A 24,236-nucleotide genomic window follows, 5' to 3' on the forward strand; every position below is an offset into this window, starting at 1 on the left:
TCCTGCTCAAACCAACATATCAATTTAGGTTGTTTTATTATTTGACTGACGGCTCTAAGCTGACACCATTCTCATATGAGTTGTTACGACTTTTCTAAACCTTTCCAAATTTCGTGTGTTTTTCGAAAGTGGAGCTTTACAAAGTGGACCTATTGATAATCAAATGAAACCCAAATGAAGAATTGAACTACCGTCAATTGTTCATGGTTTCTGAACTGCCATAGTTTTAATTGGTTCAATGCTGTGGTTCCGTAACTTCCTTTGTTAAATTTTGAGCTCTGTCCGTGTTAAATGTTTATTGTAGTCGTATGACTTGTCTCATTTAGCCTCGTTTTTAACCAACTGAAATAGGTTATCAAGCAGTGCTAAGATAATCCTCTTATGTTTTTAGTTGAAAGCTGATGGCTTTTATGTTTTAGGAAAGTATTTGTTTGAAAGGTTTTTTAAATTTGTTTTTATTTTTTTTAGGTAGCTGAGATAGTTCATTCTATTTTTTTCTAGGGAGCCAAAATACGATCTTCACAACTGTTTGTTTTCAACTAATGGTGTCGTGGCTCTGTTACCACGCATTTTCATTTAAAAATTCGATTTTGGATATCTGCAAATTTTTGAGGTTATTCTTTGTTTCTTTACCAAAATAACAAAACTAATAGGGAGGTGCCATTGGCGTTCTGGGATTGTGCAATTGAACCTTTAATTTTCTCATTGAACAGATTATCCCCTCAAAGGCTGCGTTTGTAGTCGTATGAGAAATCTGTATAACGACAGGTCAAATTGCTCGGTGAAAATATTTAAACTAAAAGGTTTCAATTACGTCCTTGGTTGTAAAACAAGGGAAATCAATGAGCCTTCTTAGTGATTTCAGTTGATACCTAATACTTTTAGTCACCTAGAAAATTTAAGTTTTCAAAAATGGAAACTTATTCTTGAACTTTGTCGTTTCTGCGTTCTTTTCTTGAATTGTTCCGGAGTTTGGTTAAGTACTGGTGTCATGTCTTTTTGTAATAATTTTCAGGTCAATTTGTTTACTTTGGGTGTTATATGATGCCGTTCTGATTTTGTTATTGTGTTCTCTGCTAAAGATAGACATCGAGTTTTGAGAGTAACTAATGTTCATTTTTAGGTCACTTTTACGTCTGTATTCTATCGTAGTCTCAGTGTTCGCAGGTTTCATCAACCCTCCAATGCCGCGTTACTTTTTTCATTTAGTGGTTTGGTGAACAAAATGTGAATTTTTGAAAATTTTCTATCTCTTCCCTATTTGGAAGAATATTAGGTCAAAAATGCGGAGTAGTGAGGTTACCACACATTACCGAGAAAACCTGCTTAGTGCGTACTGAAATAATGCATTGCTCTCTCAAGAATTCCTATAAATCATATAATGACCTATTAGGAATACATAGTGTTTTTTCGCGGCTAACAAGTATCGGCTGCATTATTTGGTATTAGTGACTAAGGACATAACGGTTAAAGTATTTTGGGAGTTTGTTATTTTTTTGTTTAACTGATCCTTGAATGACAACTAGGATTCATATATAAGACATGTTGTGCTTTCAGCTTCTGCTGAAGAGTCCTAAGGTTGACGTGCAAGCGAGGGGTGACAGAGGCAAGACGGCACTGCACTATGCCGCCTCTAATAACTTCGTCAGATGCGCCGAGATACTCGTGAGTTACTCCGCTCAAAGTGCTCCTTTATTTCGTTACCCTCAGGTCAAATTCCACTTGTTATTTTTTTAAAATGTAACAAGAGTGCTTCAAAACACTAAATAATGTATAGGTAAATTTACCTGAACACTGTTGCAGGTAGGGCCATGTGCAGGTAAAATTGAACTGCACAATTGTCCCGAAAATTGCTTACCTGCACACCATTCAGGTAAATTACCTGCAAAATTTTTTAAAAATTTTAATGCACAAATTTGAAGCAACATTTTTCGTGAAAAAAAATGCCATTTGAAAAAAAAATTGTAATTTGTCTTGAGTCAAGTTCCCTTATAATTCGAGTCAAATTGTTTTCCTGCTGTTCTTTTTTGTTTTTCTGAAGGTTTTTGGTTCCCAATAAGAATCACTTAAGAATTGAATTAGAATAAATCTTCTAATGAATGCAATTACCATATCTCCGTATAAAACTTGTAAGAGTCACTGAAAATTTAAAGTTTTTTTGCAGAGACATGAAAAATGCACACTTTAGAACATTTATTAAGAGCATTGATTCCAAGAAATTTAATAAACTACCAGTTTTATTGTCATTACTATTGCAGAATTGGTTGCTATCAGGACTTCAAAACTCCGAAGCCACGAACTCTTGCTTCAATCTGTGATATTGAGTGTTTGATTAGCTAGTAAAGTTTTTGGTGCAAATCTTTAAAATATTTTATTCATTTAAGCAAACTGCTGACGGACTTGATCAGCGAAATTTGCGTGAAATTTGTTGTGTGTTTAGTCTGTAGACATCCAATGTCCAAATTGCAGAAAGTGCGCATATTCGAAATTTATTAAAGCAGAAATGGAGAATGAACGGACACATCAAAAACAACTGGTAGTTTGCGTTAGGATGCTTCCCCCAATCTCTAAAAATACTTTTAGAATCTCCTCTGTTATGAAAGTTTGACGAAATGCTCTTCATAGGCAATTGCAAGGTCTCAAAATTGCTAATGGTGTTGTCAGGGACAACATAACAGATGTAGTCACAAATTAAAAAACCTCATAAAAAACACTCAAAGTTTTCCTTCAAGCACTTTGTGGTCGTTTTTCATTTTTATCAAAGTATTAGAGAAGCTTTCTCATGCTTTCAAGGTTTTATAAGACCTTTTTGTTCTGCATGGGTTTTGGTTCTGCAACGGTCAAACGTGCTTGGCTCTGAAACAAAATTCATATAACACGAAAGGCTGTTCAAAAGGCATGCAAAAAGAATTGAACCAATAAGGAACCTAACTGAAACTTTGTTTCTTTGTTGTTTTATCTAGAGATTTTTGGATCAAACTTGGTAACCAATTATTAGGAGAACTAGTTAGTTAGAGAGAATTAATTAGAGAGAATTAGGAGTAATAATTCAGGAAGAATTTTGTGATTGTTGAAAACACCTGATTCAAGTAATTTTTTGGAAACAATGCTACTAAATGGATGGGTTCTAATGTTCAGTTTGCATCCCTGAAGTCACAATTTTTTGCGGAATTTTTGGGAAAAGTCACATATCGAAAAAATCGAAAATTTTGGTTGCATTGAAATTGAGAGAAATAAAATGGTCAATAAGGTACAGCAAAAATAATTGGACATTCAGTAGGCCAAAACATTCGACGCCCAAGTTGTGGGTAGACATATTGAACTAAGAAGTAAAAATGACAGTTGATATCGGAAAAAGAGAAATATTTCTGCTTAGAGAACTCTTCATTCAAGCCTCATTTGAAATGTACATTTTAAAAAACGTTTGTTAGGAATAATTATGGCAATAATAAAGTCATTTGTTGAATATAAAAGCCTCTGGAAAATTGCAAACCATGTCACCCCTGTAGTGAGTTACTTTCTGGGGTGCAATAAGTATTGAAAATAAACTAATTGGGCCTCGAACAAATGTAAAATTATTTTGAAGCACAGGGAAAAAAATTCTCGTTTTGCAAAGTTGTTAGTTTCTCATTTTTTTAAGACAAACAAAAAAACTATCACTGGAAAATTTTCAACGCACTTTTGAGGACAAAAATTTTTCCAGAAAACATTTTTTTATGCGAGTGCGAGCGAGAGTGAGGGAGAGGAAGAGAGGGGGAATATTTCAGCGTCACAGTTGGTTCTCAGCGAGAGAAAGTTGTTTTTATAAGTGAGAATATTATGAAAAGAAAAATGTTGATTTGTGCCAGTGAGTGAAACTGCAGAGTTATTAAAAATTTTTGGTTGAGAGAGAGGTTAATATATTTTTGGCCCGTAGCAGACAGACTTGGTGACAAAATATGATTTTTTAAATTGACTTCCCAAAACTAAAAGTCATTTGGTTTTAGAAAATCGGTTGGTTAATTATTTGATAGTGGCAGATTGTTCGAAGGGATCAACTGTTAATTATTGGTCTGTATTACAAAAGGACATTTTTTGTTGAATTTACTCAATTAAGTGTCTCTGGCTATAACTTTAATAGTTGCAATTACTACTTTTGTTGCTTAATAATACAAGTATCCGGAGCGACGTTTTCAATCAGTCAAGAGAGTCACCTTTTGAGGGACAAGAAAGTACACACTTGTACACACTTCCATCAACAAAAGGAACCACCAAACAAATCAGTATTGGGCGCTTGCAAGTCCCCAGCTAGAACCCTTATGACATATCAAAATTACAAAATTCAATTACAAGATTTGTTTTAAGCAGTTTTTGCAATAACAAGCAAAAGTAACCTGCCCAAAGAATTTTTACGTTCTTTCAAGTTAGTGTACTGTAAAATACACATGGTATATTAAATGTACTGCGTGTTAGATGAAAAATGGAGCCCGCCCGTGTGTTGCATGTGCATGTGGCTACACTTCAGTTCATGTGGCAGTACTCAACGGGGCAAGAGATGTTCTCAACTCCATCATCAAACACTGTAACACTTCTGTATTCGTGTTATTATATCTCAACACTTATTATGTCAAAAAATAGCAAGGTTGACAAAAACTGTGACATTCAAGTTCCATCAGTTAACTTGGAATTAAGGCAAATTAATTTTTCCAACTTGGCCTAAACATTTGAAGTTGAATGAACCAATCATAATTCGTTTAAGGACAGATCCAATAGCAGTTGCAAAAATAGAATGTCTATCTTAAGCGATAATAGTTGACAAAAAGGTACATTTTTCATAAACATGAAGACACTTTTGAGATAGACTGATTAAACTGATAACTAAAGAAACATGAAAAACTATGAATGTGAAATGTTTCTCACATGTATGTACAGGCACCACTTTGGGCTACACTCGTGAACACGTGATGAACTTTTGTGACAAAAACTTGAGCACTCCCCTACACGTGGCAGTCAGCATCGGAGACACACAGGTTAGAACTACAACAATGAAGTTGCAGAGTCAATTGATTTGCAAATAATGATTTTAATAATTTAAGATTGTTATTTACAAATTAGATCACATTTGGTCAGATTGGTAATTTTTTGTCAGATCCAGTTGTTTCATATTTTCGCCCCTGCTCGACAGTTTAGATCCTATAACCTTAATTATAGTTAAAATACAATAGTTGGCCCGTATTTTTGTTTGGGGTGGCGATGGGGAAAGCTAAATCGAACAGCACCAACTTACTTATTTCCGCGTACTCTGTTCACATGTTCGCAACCTTTGTACCTGTTGATGACAAGTCATAGCTGTTGAGTAATTTGGATTCTAATACAAAATCTGGGATGTTGAGTTTCGATTTAAGTTTCAATCAAAAGTGACGTAAGTTACAATTGTATATTTCGGACTCTAGTCAGTGATGTTGTGTCTGGAGTTTGGAGCGAAGATAGACAGTAGGACAGAAGACGAGTCCACCTGTGTTCACTTGGCAGCCGCCTTAGGTCACCACAAGATAGTGGAAGCTATCACTGAGAAAACACCGAGAGAAGACCTCGTGACGTCATTGGCAGCTCAAGACATACAGGGACTCACTCCACTTCACAGGTAGCCACTATTCTCAGTAGAATGTGACTGACAAAAAGTGACTAGATAGAATTTCTCTCCCTAGTCGAGATTTAGACTCAATGGAAAAACTCAAAAAATCGGGGGACGATATTGACCCAATTTACACAATGGAGCTTTATTCATAGATGAACAAGGTCAAGCTTACTCTTTTCATGGGTCGTGTCATGGTCTTATCATAGACTATTATAAGTCAAGTAAAAGTCCTTTCATGGCGCTCCCTAGACAAAGATGCTTATAATTCGCCTATGAACAAATGAAGGAGTGATCTTGCACTGATTAATTATGCTTTCTTATCATCTAATAAAGTGGAGGAAAACATATAGCCATAACACAGTGATGTAAATACCGATATAGACTTTGAGATAGAAGTTAACTTTATCTCGGGTATTTTTCCAGACGCTATCTCTGTTTCAGTGCTGCAATGTTCAACCAGCTGGAAGTAGCAAAACTTCTCGTCCAGAATGTGAGATCTCTTCTCAAAATTAGAAGCCCCTACCTGCAAATAAGAGAAAAGTATTATCTGTTTATGGTACCCAAAACGCCTGCAGCATAATGTAGGCACATTAAGAATAATTTGTGCTGGGTAAAAGAGGGTAAAAAAGTTTTAAAACTTGTTGAAAAATGCATGTTTTTAGATAATACCTTTTACAAAAAAAATCTGTAAGTAAATTGATTATGGTCTGCAGTATTTTTCAGAAAAGAAGGTGAAAAACGAGATTAGGGGTTATGTAACTCAAATTTGCTACCATTTTAAAGCAATGTCAACAAAAACAGGCAGCCTTTTTGAAAAATTACAAGAAAGTGTAAGAAATTCGAAACAATGTTTACGCACACACCATCTGATACTTTTATGGCCATCTGAACTAACTATACATGCTGTCTGACTGAGTTTAAAAATATATTAAAAAAAGTAAAAGTACAATGACGCGTTACTAGTTACTAGTTACTGATAGGAACCAAAAACGCTGTCTTATTCGATAAATATTTGACCTTTTATCTAAAAAAAATATGTGCATTTGTAAGCTGCTCTTTGATACCATTGAGTATATGCTACGAAGCGAACTAAATTGGGGTTATTCATTGATGGCAACACTCATAATTTACGATTTTAATGATGCAATTTTTTGCGGTATTTTGCACCTCCACGTGTAGCAAATGATCTTTGGGCTTACAGGCTGGCACGAGGAAGTTGAAGACGTCGATTCAAAATTGTTTAACTGTTGGAGACATTAAATTGTTTGAGTATTTTGTCAAATGATTGTACATGAACATATTCGAATGTTCAGAAAAGAATACAATTGATGTTTTTAATTTGTTGGAATTGCGTTTGTCGAAATAGGTAGCTAAAGACACCCGTTGCACAAAAGTGCATAGAAACAATAACTTCCAAACTGTTATTTGACCTGTAATTCAGGGAAGTCCGGTGGATGTGCAGTGCAACGATGGGAACTCTGCCCTGATGCTGTCTGTGATCCGTGGATCCACTGAGGTGGCAAAGTACCTCAAAGATGTCAGTGATTTGACTTTGAAGGATAGAAGGGGCAGGAACATTGTGCACCTGGCAATGCTCCACTCAAACACACTCACTTGCTCTGTCGGTGACTTTCTTCAGGTTATACATCAAAGCGCTATTTTTTCACGATTGAACCTGAGCTGCAACGCAAAACGATGACGAAATTTCGAAAAGTGATTATAGAAAGTGACAAAGACATTGACCCTGTCGCTTCTTGCTGCGGCAGGGGAGACACTTTTAACGAACACAACCGAGTTCGTGATAGTCTCCCAGGTTGAGGTCCGTCCAAACCCATATTGAGCTATGATCAGACTATCCAGACTGAAATCACCTCTGATCAGACTATCCAGACTGAAATGACATCTGATCAGACTTTCGAGACCAAGATAACTTCTGATCAGATGGTACCCAGACTATGGCCTAGACTACAGCGCGCTTATGATCAGACTCAAATTCAGACAATAGTTCAGACTATAAACAAACTATGATCAGACCTTTCAGAGCGAACTGGCCTCTGATCTAACTGTCTCTGACTTTCAGACACAAAAGTGGCCTCTGAAAAAAGACTAAGCTTAAACACGCACGACAGTGCAAGTATCGTTATAATATATACATTTCACAAAAAATGATGTCTCCAGCAGAAAATTCAATGGAGTCAATTCAAAATTGAAGTTTTTTTTCTGAAATAAAAAGTTCACAGAAAATTTTAAACTGAAAACTTTGCATACGCCATTGCTTAAGTTCCCAGGCACCATAAATGAAGTTTTACAGTTACTTAAAACAAACGTCTGAATAAAACACCGACCACTTGTTAGCGGTTGGACTCTTTTGCTTAACCCAATTACAACTACAACAGTCAAAAAGATGACACAAGAAGTCCAAACAACAACAACAGCTGCAAAGAGGCCCAACCCGAGCGACCCCCTTTTCAAGAAGGCCCTCTCCGCTATCCAAAGCGCGTGTCCGGAAGCTTTGCCTTCCACCGATGGCGCCAAGAATGCTAAGGACTATAGCTGTGTGATAGTCGGAGTAGGGCTGGACAAGAAACTGGACGAGGTCAAAGCAGCTGTCAACAAGACCTACCCGGCAAAAATCAGCCTAGTGCACATCCGAAGTCGAGCCACCCAAGCACCAACTCGCCTAGTCAGATCCTTCTTGAAATGCGAGACAACGAAAACCCTTCTGATCAGCCGCGGCCTGATGATCGGAATCACCCCTCATCGATGCGAAGAGTCAAAACAAGCCCAGTCCTCTTCTCCTCTTGTTAAACGTGATGTGATGATCCAGTGCTACGAGTGCCAAGGCTTTGGTCACGAGGCAAATGCGTGCACCCAAGAAGCTAGATGCATCACAGTGAGAGACGTTCCAGAAATCCTCACTACGTACACGCAAATTGTAGCTAATGCCGTGGTTCTAGCCAAGACTATCCGGTACACTGACTTCGATCCCGACAATTTTCGTCAGCAATGCAAAGAGAGACAAGACCTCCACATCGCCGACCTACTCTGCAAGCTCCTCAAAGTCCCTCCAGACTCGAGCAAGCAAGACAGCCCAGACCCGTCTGCTGAATGCGACCAAAACCACTGCCACCAACGACGAAAACTACTGTGACGGAAACCACCACTGCAAACTAGCGACGTATGAGAGCTGGGAACCCACAGCTCAAGAAGTTGCTGCTCTGACTGCTAGCCAGTCTGGCGGAACCCACACATTTCAACTCAACTCAACCACTTGTTAGCGATTGGACTCTATTGCTTAAGAGTAGCTTTTCTCGGGTAATTTGCGAGAAAATTTTTTTTGATAATATGAATTGGTATTGTTTGTGAGGAGTAATACTTGAACTTGTTCAACGTTTGTGACTCCAAGAATACTCTTAACTCTTGTAAATTTCATTGCATTGAGCAGTAGTGGACACCAGGAGAGAGTAGCAAAACGATTTTCATATCTGCGTATTAAACAACTTTTATTCTGTATATGAGCCTATATTTCAGACGGAGATGTCAAACTACAACGCTGTGAAGTGTCTGTTCAGTGAGCAGGACATCTATGGCTGCTCTGCCATCCACTATGCAGTGTTAGGAGGCAGATTGAAGGCACTTGGGTGGCTCATTGACATCAAGTGTCCATTCAACTCAGTCATGTCCAAGAGCATCAACAACGAATGTCCACTCCACTACGCTGCTAGGTCAGAAATATTTCCACTGACTTTTGTTTAAAATGATAGAGAAATTATTAAACTGGTATATGAATCAGAAACATCAAAGGTGAATCAGGTTTAATCAGATCGTGTTCAGTTGTCAGATAACTTTCAGCGCTGTCTTTTCTGAAGGAAATGCGCTGAAACTAGTTGATTTATCTCATCGTTCGTAATGTGGGACTGTTAATGAATTGTGATTCTGTATAGGTTACATGACTGATGAAGTCTCTGACAAAATCTGGCATTAATCGAGAAACGTGAACCAGAGCGAGATATAAGGCAGAATTTTGAAGGATCTTTAGCAGTGTCACATAACCTCTCTTGAAACATGCACTTTGCAAGTTTTAAAGTGCCGGCAGTTTTAGAATCTGGCATTGTAGACTGGAAAATGTGGCATTTTTTAATCTGGCACTGCTGAGATCTGACATTTTACAACTTGCAAGTGAGAGTTTCGATGATCGTTGCTAATAAATATAAATATGTTTGAGACTTGGTCGGTACAACGCGTGTGTGAATCTTCTCTCGTGTTCGAATGGTCCCTCGATGATGAATAGCAGAAACAGTCAAGACATGACTCCAATCATGCAGGCAGCCGCCAATGGATACTCCAAAGTGGTACAACTACTCATATCCAGGGGTGCTCTCCTAGTGCACAGGTTGGTCCCCGGGCCGAGGTGTCCACCCCTAATACACCGTTATTAAGCGAGATTAGGGTGTAAAGCGTTTTCCACTCTTAAATAGCAGGGAAAAGAGTGTAAGAGTGTAATTTTTAGAAAATTACACTCTTTTTACACTCTTTACACTCTTCATTCCACTCTTTTTACACTCTTAAAAATTACACTCTTTTGTTCAATTTTTAGTGGGGAAAAGAGTGAAAAGTGTAATTTTGAAGTGATTACACTCTTAGAAATACACCGCTATTTTTAATAAATTACACTCTTAGAAATACACTACAATTACACTGTTTTGTCCACTTATTTCCTTCTTTTCAACGGGTGTAAATCTTATCCAGGCTCCGCACGGAAAAAAATTACAGAAATTTGTGCTGCAAAAATAAAAATTTGATCTACGTCTTCAACCCAGAATGAAGAGGAGGAGGATACAGATGACAATGAAGCCTTTTTTGTTAGTTTTTTTGGTTTGGCTTATTTTTGTTCTTCTTTCTGCAGTAGAAGAGACTTTTGCAGGTTAATGGCATGTAGTTAGAACGTCTCTGTCAGTTGTTAGCCCATTTTGTTCCCGTGATAACGTACCCAATGAATTTGTGTTGAAGTAAATGCTCATATTTTGATTTGTTCACAAAATTTTAATGAACCGTCGAATTTGGTGAAGAAAAGGTCGAACTTCATGAAAAACGTCTGTTAATAACTTTTTGAGGAAGACGATTTAGAAAGTCTATAATAGCTCATTTTGTTGCCGTGTTAACCTACTCTATGAGTTTGTGTAGAAGTAAATGCCAATATTTTGATTTGTTCACAAAATTTTAAAGAACCGTCGAATTAGGTGAAGAAAAAGTCGAACTTCATGAAAAACGTCTGTTAATAACTTTTTGAAGAAGACGAGTTTGAAAGTCTATGTTAGCTTTTAGCCCATTTTGTTGCCGTGATAACGTACAAAATCAATTTGTGTAGAATTAAATGCCCACATGTTGATTTGTTCACAAAATATTAATTAATCATCGAATTAGTTGGAGAAAATGTCGAACTTCATGAAAAACGTCTTCGAATAACGTTTTGAAAAAGACGAATTAGAAGATCTATGTTAGCCCATTTTGTTGCACTGGTAACGTACTTCTTGAGTTTGTGTACAAGCAATTGCCTAAATTTTGATTTGTTCACAAAATTTTAATGAACCGTATAATTAACTGAAGAAATAGTCGAACTTCATGAAAAACGTCTGTTAAAAACTTGTTTAGGAAAACGAGTTAGAAGGTCTATGTTAGACTTTTTTGTTGCCGTGATAACATACTTTATGAGTTTGTGTAGAAGTAATTGCCCATATTTTGATTTGTTCACAAAATTTGAATGAACCGTCTAATTAGGTGAAGAAATAGTCGAACTTCATGAAAAACGTCTGTTAATAACTTTTTGAAGAAGACGAGTTAGAACGTCTCTGTCAGTTGTTAGCCCATTTTGTTCCCGTGATAACGTATCCAATGAATTTATGTAGAAGTAAATGCTCATATTTTGATTTGTTCACAAAATTTTAATGAACCGTCGAATTTGGTGAAGAAAATGTCGAACTTCATGAAAAACGTCTGTTAATAACTTTTTGAGGAAGACGATTTAGAAAGTCTATAATAGCTCATTTTGTTGCCGTGTTAACGTACTTTATGAGTTTGTGTAGAACTAAATGCCAATATTTTGATTTGTTCACAAAATTTTAAAGAACCGTCGAATAAGGTGAAGAAGAAGTCGAACTTCATGAAAAACGTCTGTTAATAACTTTTTGAAGAGGACGATTTAGAAAGTCTATAATAGCTCATTTTGTTGCCGTGTTAACGTACTCTTTGAGTTTGTGTAGAAGTAAATGCCAATATTTTGATTTGTTCACAAAATTTTAAAGAACCGTCGAATTAGGTGAAGAAAAAGTCGAACTTCATGAAAAACGTCTGTTAATAACTTTTTGAGGAAGACGATTTATAAAGTCTATAATAGCTCATTTTATTGCCGTGTTAACATACTTTATGAGTTTGTGTAGAAGTAAATGCCAATATTTTGATTTGTTCACAAAATTTTAAAGAACCGTCGAATTAGGTGAAGAAAAAGTCGAACTTCATGAAAACCGTCTGTTATTAACTTTTTGAGGAGGACGATTTAGAAAGTCTATAATAGCTCATTTTGTTGCCGTGTTAACGTACTCTATGAGTTTGTGTAGAAGTAAATGCCAATATTTTGATTTGTTCACAAAATTTTAAAGAACCGTCGAATTAGGTGAAGAAAAAGTCGAACTTCATGAAAAACGTCTGTTAATAACTTTTTGAAGAAGACGAGTTTGAAAGTCTATGTTAGCTTTTAGCCCATTTTGTTGCCGTGATAACGTACAAAATCAATTTGTGTATAATTAAATGCCCACATGTTGATTTGTTCACATTAATTTTTTGTGAACAAATCAACATGTGGGCATTTAATCATCGAATTAGTTGGAGAAAATGTCGAACTTCATGAAAAACGTCTTCAAATAACGTTTTGAAAAAGACGAATTAGAAGATCTATGTTAGCCCATTTTGTTGCACTGGTAACGTACTTCATGAGTTTGTGTACAAGCAATTGCCTAAATTTCGATTTGTTCACAAAATTTTAATGAACCGTAAAATTAACTGAAGAAATAGTCGAACTTCATGAAAAACGTCTGTTAAAAACTTGTTTAGGAAAACGAGTTAGAAGGTCTATGTTAGACTTTTTTGTTGCCATGATAACGTATTTTATGAGTTTGTGTAGAAGTAATTGCCCATATTTTGATTTGTTCACAAAATTTGAATGAACCGTCTAATTAGGTGAAGAAATAGTCGAACTTCATGAAAAACGTCTGTTAATAACTTTTTGAAGAAGACGAGTTAGAACGTCTCTGTCAGTTGTTAGCCCATTTTGTTCCCGTGATAACGTATCCAATGAATTTATGTAGAAGTAAATGCTCATATTTTGATTTGTTCACAAAGTTTTAATGAACCGTCGAATTTGGTGAAGAAAATGTCGAACTTCATGAAAAACGTCTGTTAATAACTTTTTGAGGAAGACAATTTAGAAAGTCTATAATAGCTCATTTTGTTGCCCTGTTAACGTACTTTATTAGTTTGTGTGGAACTAAATGCCAATATTTTGATTTGTTCACAAAATTTTAAAGAACCGTCGAATAAGGTGAAGAAGAAGTCGAACTTCATGAAAAACGTCTGTTAATAACTTTTTGAAGAGGACGATTTAGAAAGTCTATAATAGCTCATTTTATTGCCGTTTTCACATACTTTATGAGTTTGTGTAGAACTAAATGCCAATATTTTGATTTCTTCACAAAATTTTAAAGAACCGTCGAATAAGGTGAAGAAGAAGTCGAACTTCATGAAAAACGTCTGTTAATAACTTTTTGAAGAGGACGATTTAGAAAGTCTATAATAGCTCATTTTGTTGCCGTGTTAACGTACTCTTTGAGTTTGTGTAGAAGTAAATGCCAATATTTTGATTTGTTCACAAAATTTTAAAGAACCGTCGAATTAGGTGAAGAAAAAGTCGAACTTCATGAAAAACGTCTGTTAATAACTTTTTGAGGAAGACGATTTAGAAAGTCTATAATAGCTCATTTTATTGCCGTGTTAACATACTTTGTGAGTTTGTGTAGAAGTAAATGCCAATATTTTGATTTGTTCACAAAATTTTAAAGAACCGTCGAATTAGGTGAAGAAAAAGTCGAACTTCATGAAAACCGTCTGTTATTAACTTTTTGAGGAAGACGATTTAGAAAGTCTATAATAGCTCATTTTGTTGCCCTGTTAGTGTACTTTCAGAATATATATAGTTTTTTTCCACTTTGTTTATTTGATTTCAAAATTTTCAATAATTAGCGATTTAGGGGCCAAAAATTTGACAATTTTGAGTTACTTTGACTAAATTTCCCACTTTGTCAAGACAAAACATACAAGTTTTTGGTATCATGGTAAACTAGATTTCACGCTTCCAACAACCATGTTATTATCTTTTTAAAGTATTGCCAAACAAGAGAATGCGAGAGCAATGTAGAGACCGAAATCAGGGTCGATTTTCGCAAAATTTTCGAATTTTCAAAGTTGTTTAGTTTAATAATTTTTTTGTTACCCGACGTATTTGAAAGTATATTATATCATTTTCTTGCCCATTTAATCCTCTTTACGAATGTATATTGGTTGAAAAGCTTCGGTTTAATTTCATTGCCTTATTTTCCAATTTTCCAAACTTTGCTGAAAAAAGGCAAAATTTAGCCAAATTGTCAAAAATTGAGTTTTTATTCCTTTACTTTTTTAACTTTTTTAACGCCAGGTTGATGCCCCAGTTCATGCTGATTCCAAAACATATTCATTTTTTAAATTTGGTTCAGTAGTTTTCGAGATATAAGCCTTTTTCGGACGCATACCAGGCCCATGGGTCCCATAACCTCCAGCCCCCCCCCCAACTGCAAACCTTTTTTTTAAATGTGTTCCCGTTCGATTTTTGAAATCCCGTTTACTTAGTTAGATTCTATATGAATCCAGCTTTCCAATGATATACTTTTTAAATTTCAAGTTTTGAAATGCTCACTTCATAGTTGTTCACCATAAAGCAGGGTATGAAAATTTCGTTTGGTGTGTTGCCTCACAGGTAACGTGACATGCTAATTGTGAGTCAACACTGGTGGAGACGGCATCACCTGCATCCGCTCACTGAACTGCCATGAATAGAGCATTTGAAATTGCGCAATGTATACGAAAGTTCCAAAAGCTCAGACAGTAAGCCGGAATTAATTTCATTAGTTCCAATAGGTCGTTGTACGATTTCGGACACAGGATCGACACAGGGTCGCGATGGCGTGTTGCGATACATGGCGTGTTGGACGGATGTGTTGCGATGGCGGCACAGGGTCGCGATGGCGGCACAGGGTCGCGATGGCGGCACAGGGGCCTGGCGCGGCCCATCGCTCCGTTTCGATGGGACCCATACAAAAGTTATATCGTTGGAAAGCTCTCGTCAAGGCGAACTCGATAGGCTATATGCCAGTACCCAATACGCGCTTAATACTATATCTGTACTATTATACTATTGGTGGTTTGCTGCTGCTGTGTTATTGAGCTTTGTAAATATTTGTTTCGCTTTCAGTTGAAATGGATCGCAGTCGACTGGGTAACCTCCATGGGAACAACAACTCAGCCCCGCCTAAGAAAAGGCTAAAACCGCTGTTTGCTAACCATCAACAGCACGGACGGCTTGTGAAGGACAACATCGACGGCACCACAACTGAATTTATTTATAATAATTTTGTTGATGAAGAAGAGGTCCATACCGCGATAGTCGGCGATTCTATCTTCGACAGCATATGTGTTCAGAACTGTGTTGCCTATTCCTTATCGGGGGGAAAGTTAATCAATTTTTTGTGTTGCTGGATACCTTGGCCGTCTACAGAAATGTTATCCTGGCTGTAGGTGGTAACAGTCTGGCTGCGCGCAATGGACCGGGCGAAGATCCAACTGATGTATTGGAGAAAATACGGGCCTTATACAGTGCCATCAGAAATTTGGCGAACCGTCCAAGAGTGATCGTGTGCACTGTACTGAAGCGAAACTGCACTCACTTTAACATCCAAGGTTTCAACGCGCAACTAAGTCAGTCAAACTTGCCTTTTTTCAAGCTGCACAAAGAAGTGCACAAAGCGAGGTCTTTTTTACCTGACGGCGTCCATCTAAACGAGAAAGGTAGAAAGGAGCTTGCTTGCGCAATCAACAAAGCCGTGCGAGAAAATCAATTGAATTAGCTTAAATTTGATTGCTTTCTTTGACTACTTGTACCTTTGTTTTTTTATTACTTTGATTTATTTGTACTATTGCAATTTGATTGCTTTCTTTGACTATTTGTACTTGCACTATTGCAATTTGATTCAATTTACATTTGACCGATTTTGACAAAAAAATTGATTACATTAGTAGTAGTAGGTGCTAGGTGTATTAGGCGACACACAAGTTAGAAGACACGCCAATTAGCTGGCAGCTTTCATCAAGACGACGTGAAAATGACCAAAATCGGAACTGTACAATTAAAGTTGTGTTATTAGAAGCGTCGACTTAATTACGTTCGGCCGTCAAAATTTGTTCGGTTGTGATAGATTCATATCAAGTCCCACGAGCCACGGAGGCATGGCTATGTTAGCTAGCAGTAATAGCCGATTAATGTTTGTTTCACAAATAAAGAGTGCTACATTTACCGCTTAATGCGCGGGTAATTATCGTGAATTGCGGTGTTCGAGTTGTTATATTTGCTCAAGTGTCGGCTAAAAGGTGTGTCGTGTAATTTGTATGTCGGCCAATTGACCGGCCACGGTAGTAGTAATAGTAGTAGTAGAAAATTAAAATTGACGAACGTTAGCGGGTGTTTCTGCCCGCTTCGAATTTTCTCTAAGCGGATCTTTTCCGCTTCGACCGGTATTGTAAAATTTCAATAAAATTAAAATTGACGAACGTTAGCGGGTGTTTCTGCTCGCTTCGAATTTTCACTAAGTGGATCTTTTCCGCTTTGACCGTTATTGTAAATTTTCAATAAAATTAAAATTGACGAACGTTAGCGGGTGTTTCTGCCCGCTTCGAATTTCCACTAAGCGGATTTTTTCCGCTTCGACCTTTATTGTAAAATTTCAATAAAATTAAAATTTACGAACGTTAGCGGGTGTTTCTGCCCGCTTCGAATTTCCGCTAGGCGGATCTTCCGCTTCGACCGTTATTGTAAAATTTTAATAAAATTAAAATTGACGAACGTTAGCGGGTGTTTCTGCCCGCTTTGAATTTCGACTGAGCGGATCTTTTCCGCTTCGACCGTTATTGTAAAATTTCAATAAAGTTGAAATTGACAAACGTTAGCGGGTGTTTCTGCCCGCTTCGAATTTCCACTAAGCGGATCTTTTCCGCTTCGACCGTTATTGTAAAATTTCAATAAAATTAAAATTGACGAAAGTTAGCGGGTGTTTCTGTCCGCTTCCAATTTTTAGACCTATAACTTAAGATGAAGTAGAAATTAGCAGTTATAATTAGTTGAAATTAGAATACCCATAACTTCTTGAAGATTGATGGCGATGGTGGATTTAGGCGTGAATGTACTGCGGTAGGACAGGAGGTGAAAGTTTTTTTGAGCTGTCATCTTTTATTACATGTTGTGCTTTTTAAGAAACCTTTTGGAAATTTTTATAATTTTTTTTCTATTCGATATAAACTTTTTTGGAACTCAAAAATGTTTTCAGTTGAACGGCTGATATGCTGCAACAAACAAAAATTGTGTTCAGACAGAATTTTCTGGGTTTGGAAAGTGGTACTGCGATTGAAACCAGGTTTCTTGAAAGTCCTTTGTCTGAAATTGAAAAACTGTGGCAAGAAATAAAAGAGCTACGTGAAAAAATAGATGGCTTAAGGCAACGAGTAGAAGACCTAGAAGTTGAGTATATTGAGTTCTCGGAAAGCAATGAGGAGTCCAGCTACACGACAACTGCTTCCATATCAAGTGCTGAAAATATGGAGCCGATGAATGGATTTTATTAATTTTTGTTTCCTCAAAGGTGCAGTGTGAAACTTTCGTAGTGTTACTTTGTTTGACTTTGTTTTTCTTATTCTCAGAGCTTGATCTTTTTGATAATGATAGTCGCAAAGCAATTCATTTGGCTGTAGAGTTTGATTGAAATTGTTAGTAATTGTGCATGAAGTTGATGTTTTTTGTCTTTTCGCTTTCTTCGTTGGATTGCAATTGACTCTCAATTAAATGAATGTTGACTCGAACGTCTTTGACAATTTTCTCCGTTATTTTTTAAATTTCTGGATTGATCTGTTTTTACTGACCTAACGATTTCAGAAATGCCAATGAAAATCGAGTTTGTTTTCCTGACAGCAGGTTGTCAGGTGTTAAAAATTGGGTTATTTGATGGGCGTTGGCTCAAGAGCCTTCAAATAAATGATCGATTGAAATTAGAGATTGATGGAAAAACTAATCTGTTGATCGATGGTGTTGAAATTGAATGCGTGTTGTTAAAACACGGGCCTCCTGCGGCAATGCAAGTTGAATTCGAGCGATACCAAGAAATTTATGGGGCTTTCGCACAACAGTTTGAAAACCCAGTAAGTGGTACCCCACCTACAGGTGCAAAGTGGACCCTCAGCCAAGGTGGGACACCGACTACAAGGCTAGCAACTGCAAGTCCAAGGGTTTTGGTTAGAGCTCCTCTTTTTTCTCTCTGTGAAAGAGTTATCGCAATAAATATAAAACATTTGCTGTCTAAGAAGTCAATAAAAGATAAACATTGTAATTTTTTGCGAGAAATTTAAGCAGATAAAATATCATAGCGAGTGACTACTGCAATCGTTAAGCTACGATCCGAAAATTTGGTTGATTCGTTATCAGTTCTTTGGTTTTGTCAGTTAAAAACATTCTTGTTTAGAAATGCGCTAATCATGAAAGATTGCTGGAAGTTCTTAATGAGGACAAAAAACTCATCGCAGAGGTTATACAAGCATATGAGAAGACGGTTTTGTCCTGCAACAGAAAGCTGGAGAGCGAGCTCCAGAAATTGAAAACCATTGTAAGATCTTGCCTCAGTGATACAAAATTTTGACCAATTTTTTGGTAGAAGTGGTTTCTAGCAAGTTTTTATAAAGTTTGCTCAATTTTTGCGCTCAGACTTTTCTGTCAAGAAATGTTTATTTTGCAAAGTTTTGGATAGATTCCAAACTATCTGTATTTAGAAAGATCTCAAGAAAGTTGATGCAGACAATGACACAGAAGAGGCAGGTATAGCTATACCAAGTTTTTATGAGGAAGTTGATTTGGATAATTTCCCAACAACTTCAAATCCGGAAGAGCGGGGAAGAAATCTGCGAACAGCATTATGGGGCGAGAAGGGTCTACAGAGGGATATCATATCCCCAACCCGAGAAAGCGAAGTGCGGAAGCCTGCATCTCCCAAGAGAACAAAAATCTTTAAAGGTATAATGATCAAAAACTAAGTTGTCAAAAACTGGGTTTCAAGAATAAGTTGTCGGAAGTTCAAACTGATTTTCTCAAATGATTTTTTTCTGTTTTCGTTTTTGAAGTTTTTTGTAACCATTTTTTATGATTGATTTTCCTAAAAAGCTTAGCTTAGGTGTGTTTTCCTCTGCTTAAGGCCTTGTACAGAGACAGTTTCCACCTCGTCTTTGGCCAGATGCGTACAATGAAGCTCGTTTGGCTGCCAACAGAGCTGGCATGGATTCACTTCGATACAAGAAACGAAAATCTGATCCTTTTTGGTTGAATCAAATGAGGGAAAAGGCAGAGGCCAAGAAAAAGCGACAGGGAAGGAAACTCCCCGAGACTTCTCAAAGTTGTGTAGATTTGAGCGAATCTGAGACCGAAAGCAATGAGTTTCCATCCAATAATCAGGAGTAGCAATTTTTGCGAGTGATTTTTGAAATTTGAAAAATTGTAATTGAATCAGACGTTAAACACGGTAAATTTGAGTTCCTATATGTAAGTGTTGTCTTTTGCGGAAGCACGCAAAAGTGTTACAGATGAGAATTTGTGCTACTTTAGTTTTAATTTGTCTTCTTAAAGGTGCTATTTCTCGAATTGGAAGTTTTGGATGAAATCAACTCATTAAAGTTGTTGAAAATCAAATCACTTTTTTTTCAAATGATTTAACACAAGAACAATTTTATGCAAGAAATACTAATTGCAGATTCGCAGAAAAAACATAGAAGTAATTTTGCTCTAGCTAGTTTGAAAGTTTTAAGATAGTTAAGAATGAAGAAAATTGAATTGTAATCAAGATTAGGAACCGTTTGTAGTGATTTTAGAATCGGCTGTTTTTCTTTAGTTCTGTTTTGAAATAAATTGTAATTGAGTCAGACGTTTAACACGAGGTTGATTTGGGTTCCTATATCCTATACGTAAGTGTTGTCTTTTGCAGAAGTACGCCTAAGTGTTACAGATGAGAATTTATGCTAGTTAGTTTCAGTTTGTCTTCTTAAAGGTGCTATTTTTTGTATTGGAAATTTTGGATGAAATCAACTCATTTAGGTTGTTGAAAATCAAGTCTTTTTTTTCAAATAATTTAACACAAGAACAATTTAATGTAAGAAATTCTAATTGCAGATTCGCACACAACATAGAAATAGTTTCGCTCTACTTTGTCTGCAAATTTTTAGATCGTTGAAAATGAAAAAAGACAACTTGAGATCTGAACCAGCGAAAAGCCATAACCTATTCGACTCTGAGGCTGAAAGAGAGGATAGTATAAAGGATAGCATTTTGAGGGACAACTTAGCATGGCTTTTTGTGAAAGACAATTTGATTCTTATTACTTACAGCAGCACCAATTGGCCTAAGAAAATAAAACCCTCAGAAATGTTGAGTTTAATTGAAGGAGAGAGTTACAACCTGCAATTTAAAGACCAATCTGTTTCTTGTCGTTTGTTGTCTAAAGGCAATCATAAAAAAGTAGAGGAAGCGATGAAGAGTTTTCAAGCAGAACTAGACGGTGGCAAAAGTCCTTCAGAATTGCGCAAAAAAGTTCTAGCTGCGCCGAAGGCTCCTGTAGTTGATGATGTCAACTTTTTGAGTCGTTCCCGCGCTCCAGTTATGAGCAGCAGAGAAGTCTGCCTAGGACAATCAACTGAGCGGAAGAATTCAAAAAAGGCTAAAGTCGAAAAGTTAACGCAGCCAGCCGTTCTCCAGGGCAGCCAGAACAAGAACATGGTAAAAATTAAAGGTTTTCAATAATTTTAATCACAAACCAGATCATATGGTTCCAGTTGTTTCTAAATCAAAATCAGTCGCCAAATTAAATAAACATTTATGCATACATACATACTTCCATACATAAATACATACATACAAACATACATATATAATAATTTTAATCATCGCAGACGTCAGTGGGTGTTTCTGCTCGCTTCGAGTTTCGAATTTTGGTGTGATTGGAAAATTTGCTCTTTGCGTTTTTAGCAGCCCTCTGATAATCTGAGTTTCTCACAACCTTGCTCCAGTTCTTTACCTGAGTTCAGCGCCAACATGGTTTCAAACAGTGGAACCAACAAAGACGATTGCGGCCCCAATTGCTCTTTTTTAAAAGAGTATCTCGATAATCACGTTCTGGAGATGAACGAGTTGATGAAAAGCTTTGAAGAGAAACGAAAGATCGACGACAAGAAGCGTGCAAACCTGTGTGCAAGAATTGACGAGAAAGTTAGATTATTGTTTGCTTAACAATTTGGTATCACTCAGGCTTAATTGCTAGACCTTTTTGGCCTTACCCATGACAACTGGTAGTGACAAGTGGTAGTAGACAAATGAGTTTCTGCAAGAAATAGGCGCAGTTGGTTACATGAAAACTTGTTTCAGACTGCAGAGTTGAAAGAAATTCGCTTTGTTGACCATCACGGCTACCAGAGCATAGACGATCATCCTTCCCGCGGCACATCTATAGTTGCTGTTATACACAACGATGAAGATCTGATGACAATGCATGCCGGATCTGAAGTCGGGAAATTTGCGCGGGCCCTCTTTGAGAAATTGTTGCCAGAAAACGAGCGTGCAGGTGTTATCCTTGAGCCGAGAAGACGTGAAGCTGACGGCCGCAAAGAAGCGCCAAGTGAAATTCTCGAAAAGTTCAGGAGTAGGTTTTTTTAGTAAAACTTATTCGTCAGCTTCACCATAGGAGTCATCATTGCACAACAGCCTTAAATAGCATGAATTAAGAGATCGATCTTTCCTTGACCTGAAAACCCAAAAACCTAAGTTAATTGATGAGCAAAAAATGACCAGGTTTTTCTGCCTGTTTTAGAAGTTGTAGAGCAAAAGTACCCAGATACACCAAAACTGGCTTTCGAGACTGCAAGAAAAGCTGCCAACCAATACGGCAAGGATTGTCGGAAACGACATTCTAGTTTAGAAGCGAATGAGTAGTTGTTTAGAAGATCATTGTTTGTAATGTGAAGGCCATCTCCTTGATCTTGTTTATTGTACTGATACGTGCTTCCTATTTGTAGAAATACAGTTCCTTAGAAAATACTCGCCTTTCTGCCTTTACTTCTACTCTAGTGTTTAACCTAATTCCCTGTTTAAATCATTTGATATTATATTGTTTAGTTGATGAGTTTGCCGTTTTCTGAAGCTCGGTTTTCGTGTTGTGATCATAAATTCAAAGTTTACTTGATTGTTTTTCATACATACAAATTTAATTTCGTACTTACTTAAATACATACATACATTCAAAACTTTAATAACGTTGAAATACGCAATAAACGTTAGCGGGTGTTTCTGCCCGCTTCGACCGCGAATTTAAAACTTTAAATTTGAAAATCCGGGACTTTAGCGTGTGTTTCTGCACGCTTCGAAATTTTATTACTTGTTCTGCTTTTAACTTTGTTACTTGTTTAAGTTAATTTTAATAATACTTAAAAACTTTAATAATGTTTAAGTACGCAATACACGTTAGCGGGTGTTTCTGCCCGCTTCGACCGCGGATTTAAAACTTTAAATTTGAAATTCGGGGACGTTAGCGGATGTTTCTGTCCGCTTCGAATTTTTATTACTAGTTCTGCTTTTAACTTTGTTACTTGTTTAAGTTAATTTTAATATTACCTAAAAACTTTTATAATGTTGAAGTACGCAATAAACGTTAGCGGGTGTTTCTGCCCGCTTCGACCGCGGATTTAAAACTTTAAATTTGAAATTCCGGGACTTTAGCGGGCGTTTCTGCACGCTTCGAAGCTTAATTAGATAATAGATAATTTTATGTTAGGTTTGGAGAGTGCTCTTTTGCATACATACGTTAATCCCTTCATGCATTCATTCGTTTATTCATTCATTCACCTTGATTAAATTCTAATTAAGTTTTTCAAGTCATATGATGATAACTTGCGAAGAACTGGTAATTGTGGACGGACAAGTAGTGCGTCAAATCTTAAGCAAATTCGATGTAGTTCCTCAAACAATGCTTCCGTTGATCAGTTTTGAAGAGTATGAGAAACGTTTGAAAGCAGACAGACGACTTTTTAAAGCATACTCGTCTTTAAAAGAACTCTATGAGGCCTCTATTGAGAGGGGTTTCAAAATCTTGCCAGACAGTTTCGGGGGCTTTGGCCTCTTCAATCATACAGAAAAGACCTTGAAGCCTTCGCTGGAACCCCTAAGACCTTTTCCTGTTGGGCCTATTGAAAGTGTTCCTCAGGAATTACAAAACGAAATGTCTGATTTGTCAGTCATGCGCGGTGAGTTGGAAAGGGATGAACTAGTGCTATTGGGTCCAATTCGTTTTGCCAACCACTCCTGCTCCCCGAACACCAAATTTTTTATGGGATACACAAGCTCTTTCCTCCCCCACAATAGATGCATTTTTCTCCAAGTTATCAAGTCTATAGAAGTTGGAGAAGAAATCACAGTGAGCTACGGTAACAACTATTTTAAAGATGGCCGATTGAAATGTAGATGTCCGCACAAAGAGAAGCATGAATCATATAATGAAATCTTGCCACCCACGACACCCCGAGAAAAACGCCTGTGTGATATTTCGACCCAATCTTTACATGCTTCAGGAAATTCAAGTGAAATTTTTCATTCCGGAGAAAGTTTCGGTTCAAATTATGGAGCAAGTCAATCGAGTGTTGGTACGCCTACCGATTTTGGAAGTGCCATAAAAAGAAAATTCCAGAATCAACGGAAGAGGCGCGTGAAAAGAAGGTTGGTGGACAGTTCAAGTAGACACATTCAAACGTACATACACCAAGTTGATTCTGTGCGTTCCTCAGATGTTGAAACTGAGGAGAATAGTACCCATGGGAGTATGCCTGTTTCTGCTGATGACATAATGTCCGATCCATCTTGTGAAGTTGCTTCTATAGGTGAATCGTCATCGAATCGGCTAGATATCATCTCAGACCACGACAGTGAAGACGTAGTCGACACGGAAAAAGACTGTTACGACCATAGCAAAGATGGCTTTCAATTTTCTTCTCAGCCTCTATTGTGTAATTCAAACGTCACTGTCCATAATAGTGCACTTGGTTTATTTGCAATTTCTGCCCGTTATTGTTTACCCGACGAAGCGCTGCATGACCTTTTAAAATTTCAAAAGATTATTCATCCAAATGACCGTCTACCTGCTCCAAATTTTTTGAAACAAGAGACAAAGAAACTGACAGAGCAAAACATAAA

General features: G+C 37.0%; 1 protein-coding gene across 1 annotated transcript in view; it reads left to right on the top strand.

Annotated features, from left to right (window-relative positions):
• LOC142343071 (transient receptor potential cation channel subfamily A member 1-like) overlaps positions 1–24,236 on the top strand; it is a 117,247-nt gene that overhangs the window by 29,442 nt on the left and 63,569 nt on the right. Inside the window, exons 4-11 of the mRNA XM_075394759.1 lie at positions 1,558–1,665; positions 4,453–4,561; positions 4,912–5,009; positions 5,433–5,623; positions 6,059–6,107; positions 7,059–7,256; positions 9,149–9,342; positions 9,843–10,010. Of these exons, the coding sequence (XP_075250874.1) occupies positions 1,558–1,665; positions 4,453–4,561; positions 4,912–5,009; positions 5,433–5,623; positions 6,059–6,107; positions 7,059–7,256; positions 9,149–9,342; positions 9,843–10,010 (1,115 nt within the window). The remainder of the gene's footprint in view (positions 1–1,557; positions 1,666–4,452; positions 4,562–4,911; positions 5,010–5,432; positions 5,624–6,058; positions 6,108–7,058; positions 7,257–9,148; positions 9,343–9,842; positions 10,011–24,236) is intronic.

The sequence above is a fragment of the Convolutriloba macropyga genome, chromosome 7, assembly GCF_964194025.1.
Source record: "Convolutriloba macropyga chromosome 7, txConMacr16.3, whole genome shotgun sequence".
Classification (NCBI taxonomy): domain Eukaryota; kingdom Metazoa; phylum Xenacoelomorpha; order Acoela; family Convolutidae; genus Convolutriloba; species Convolutriloba macropyga.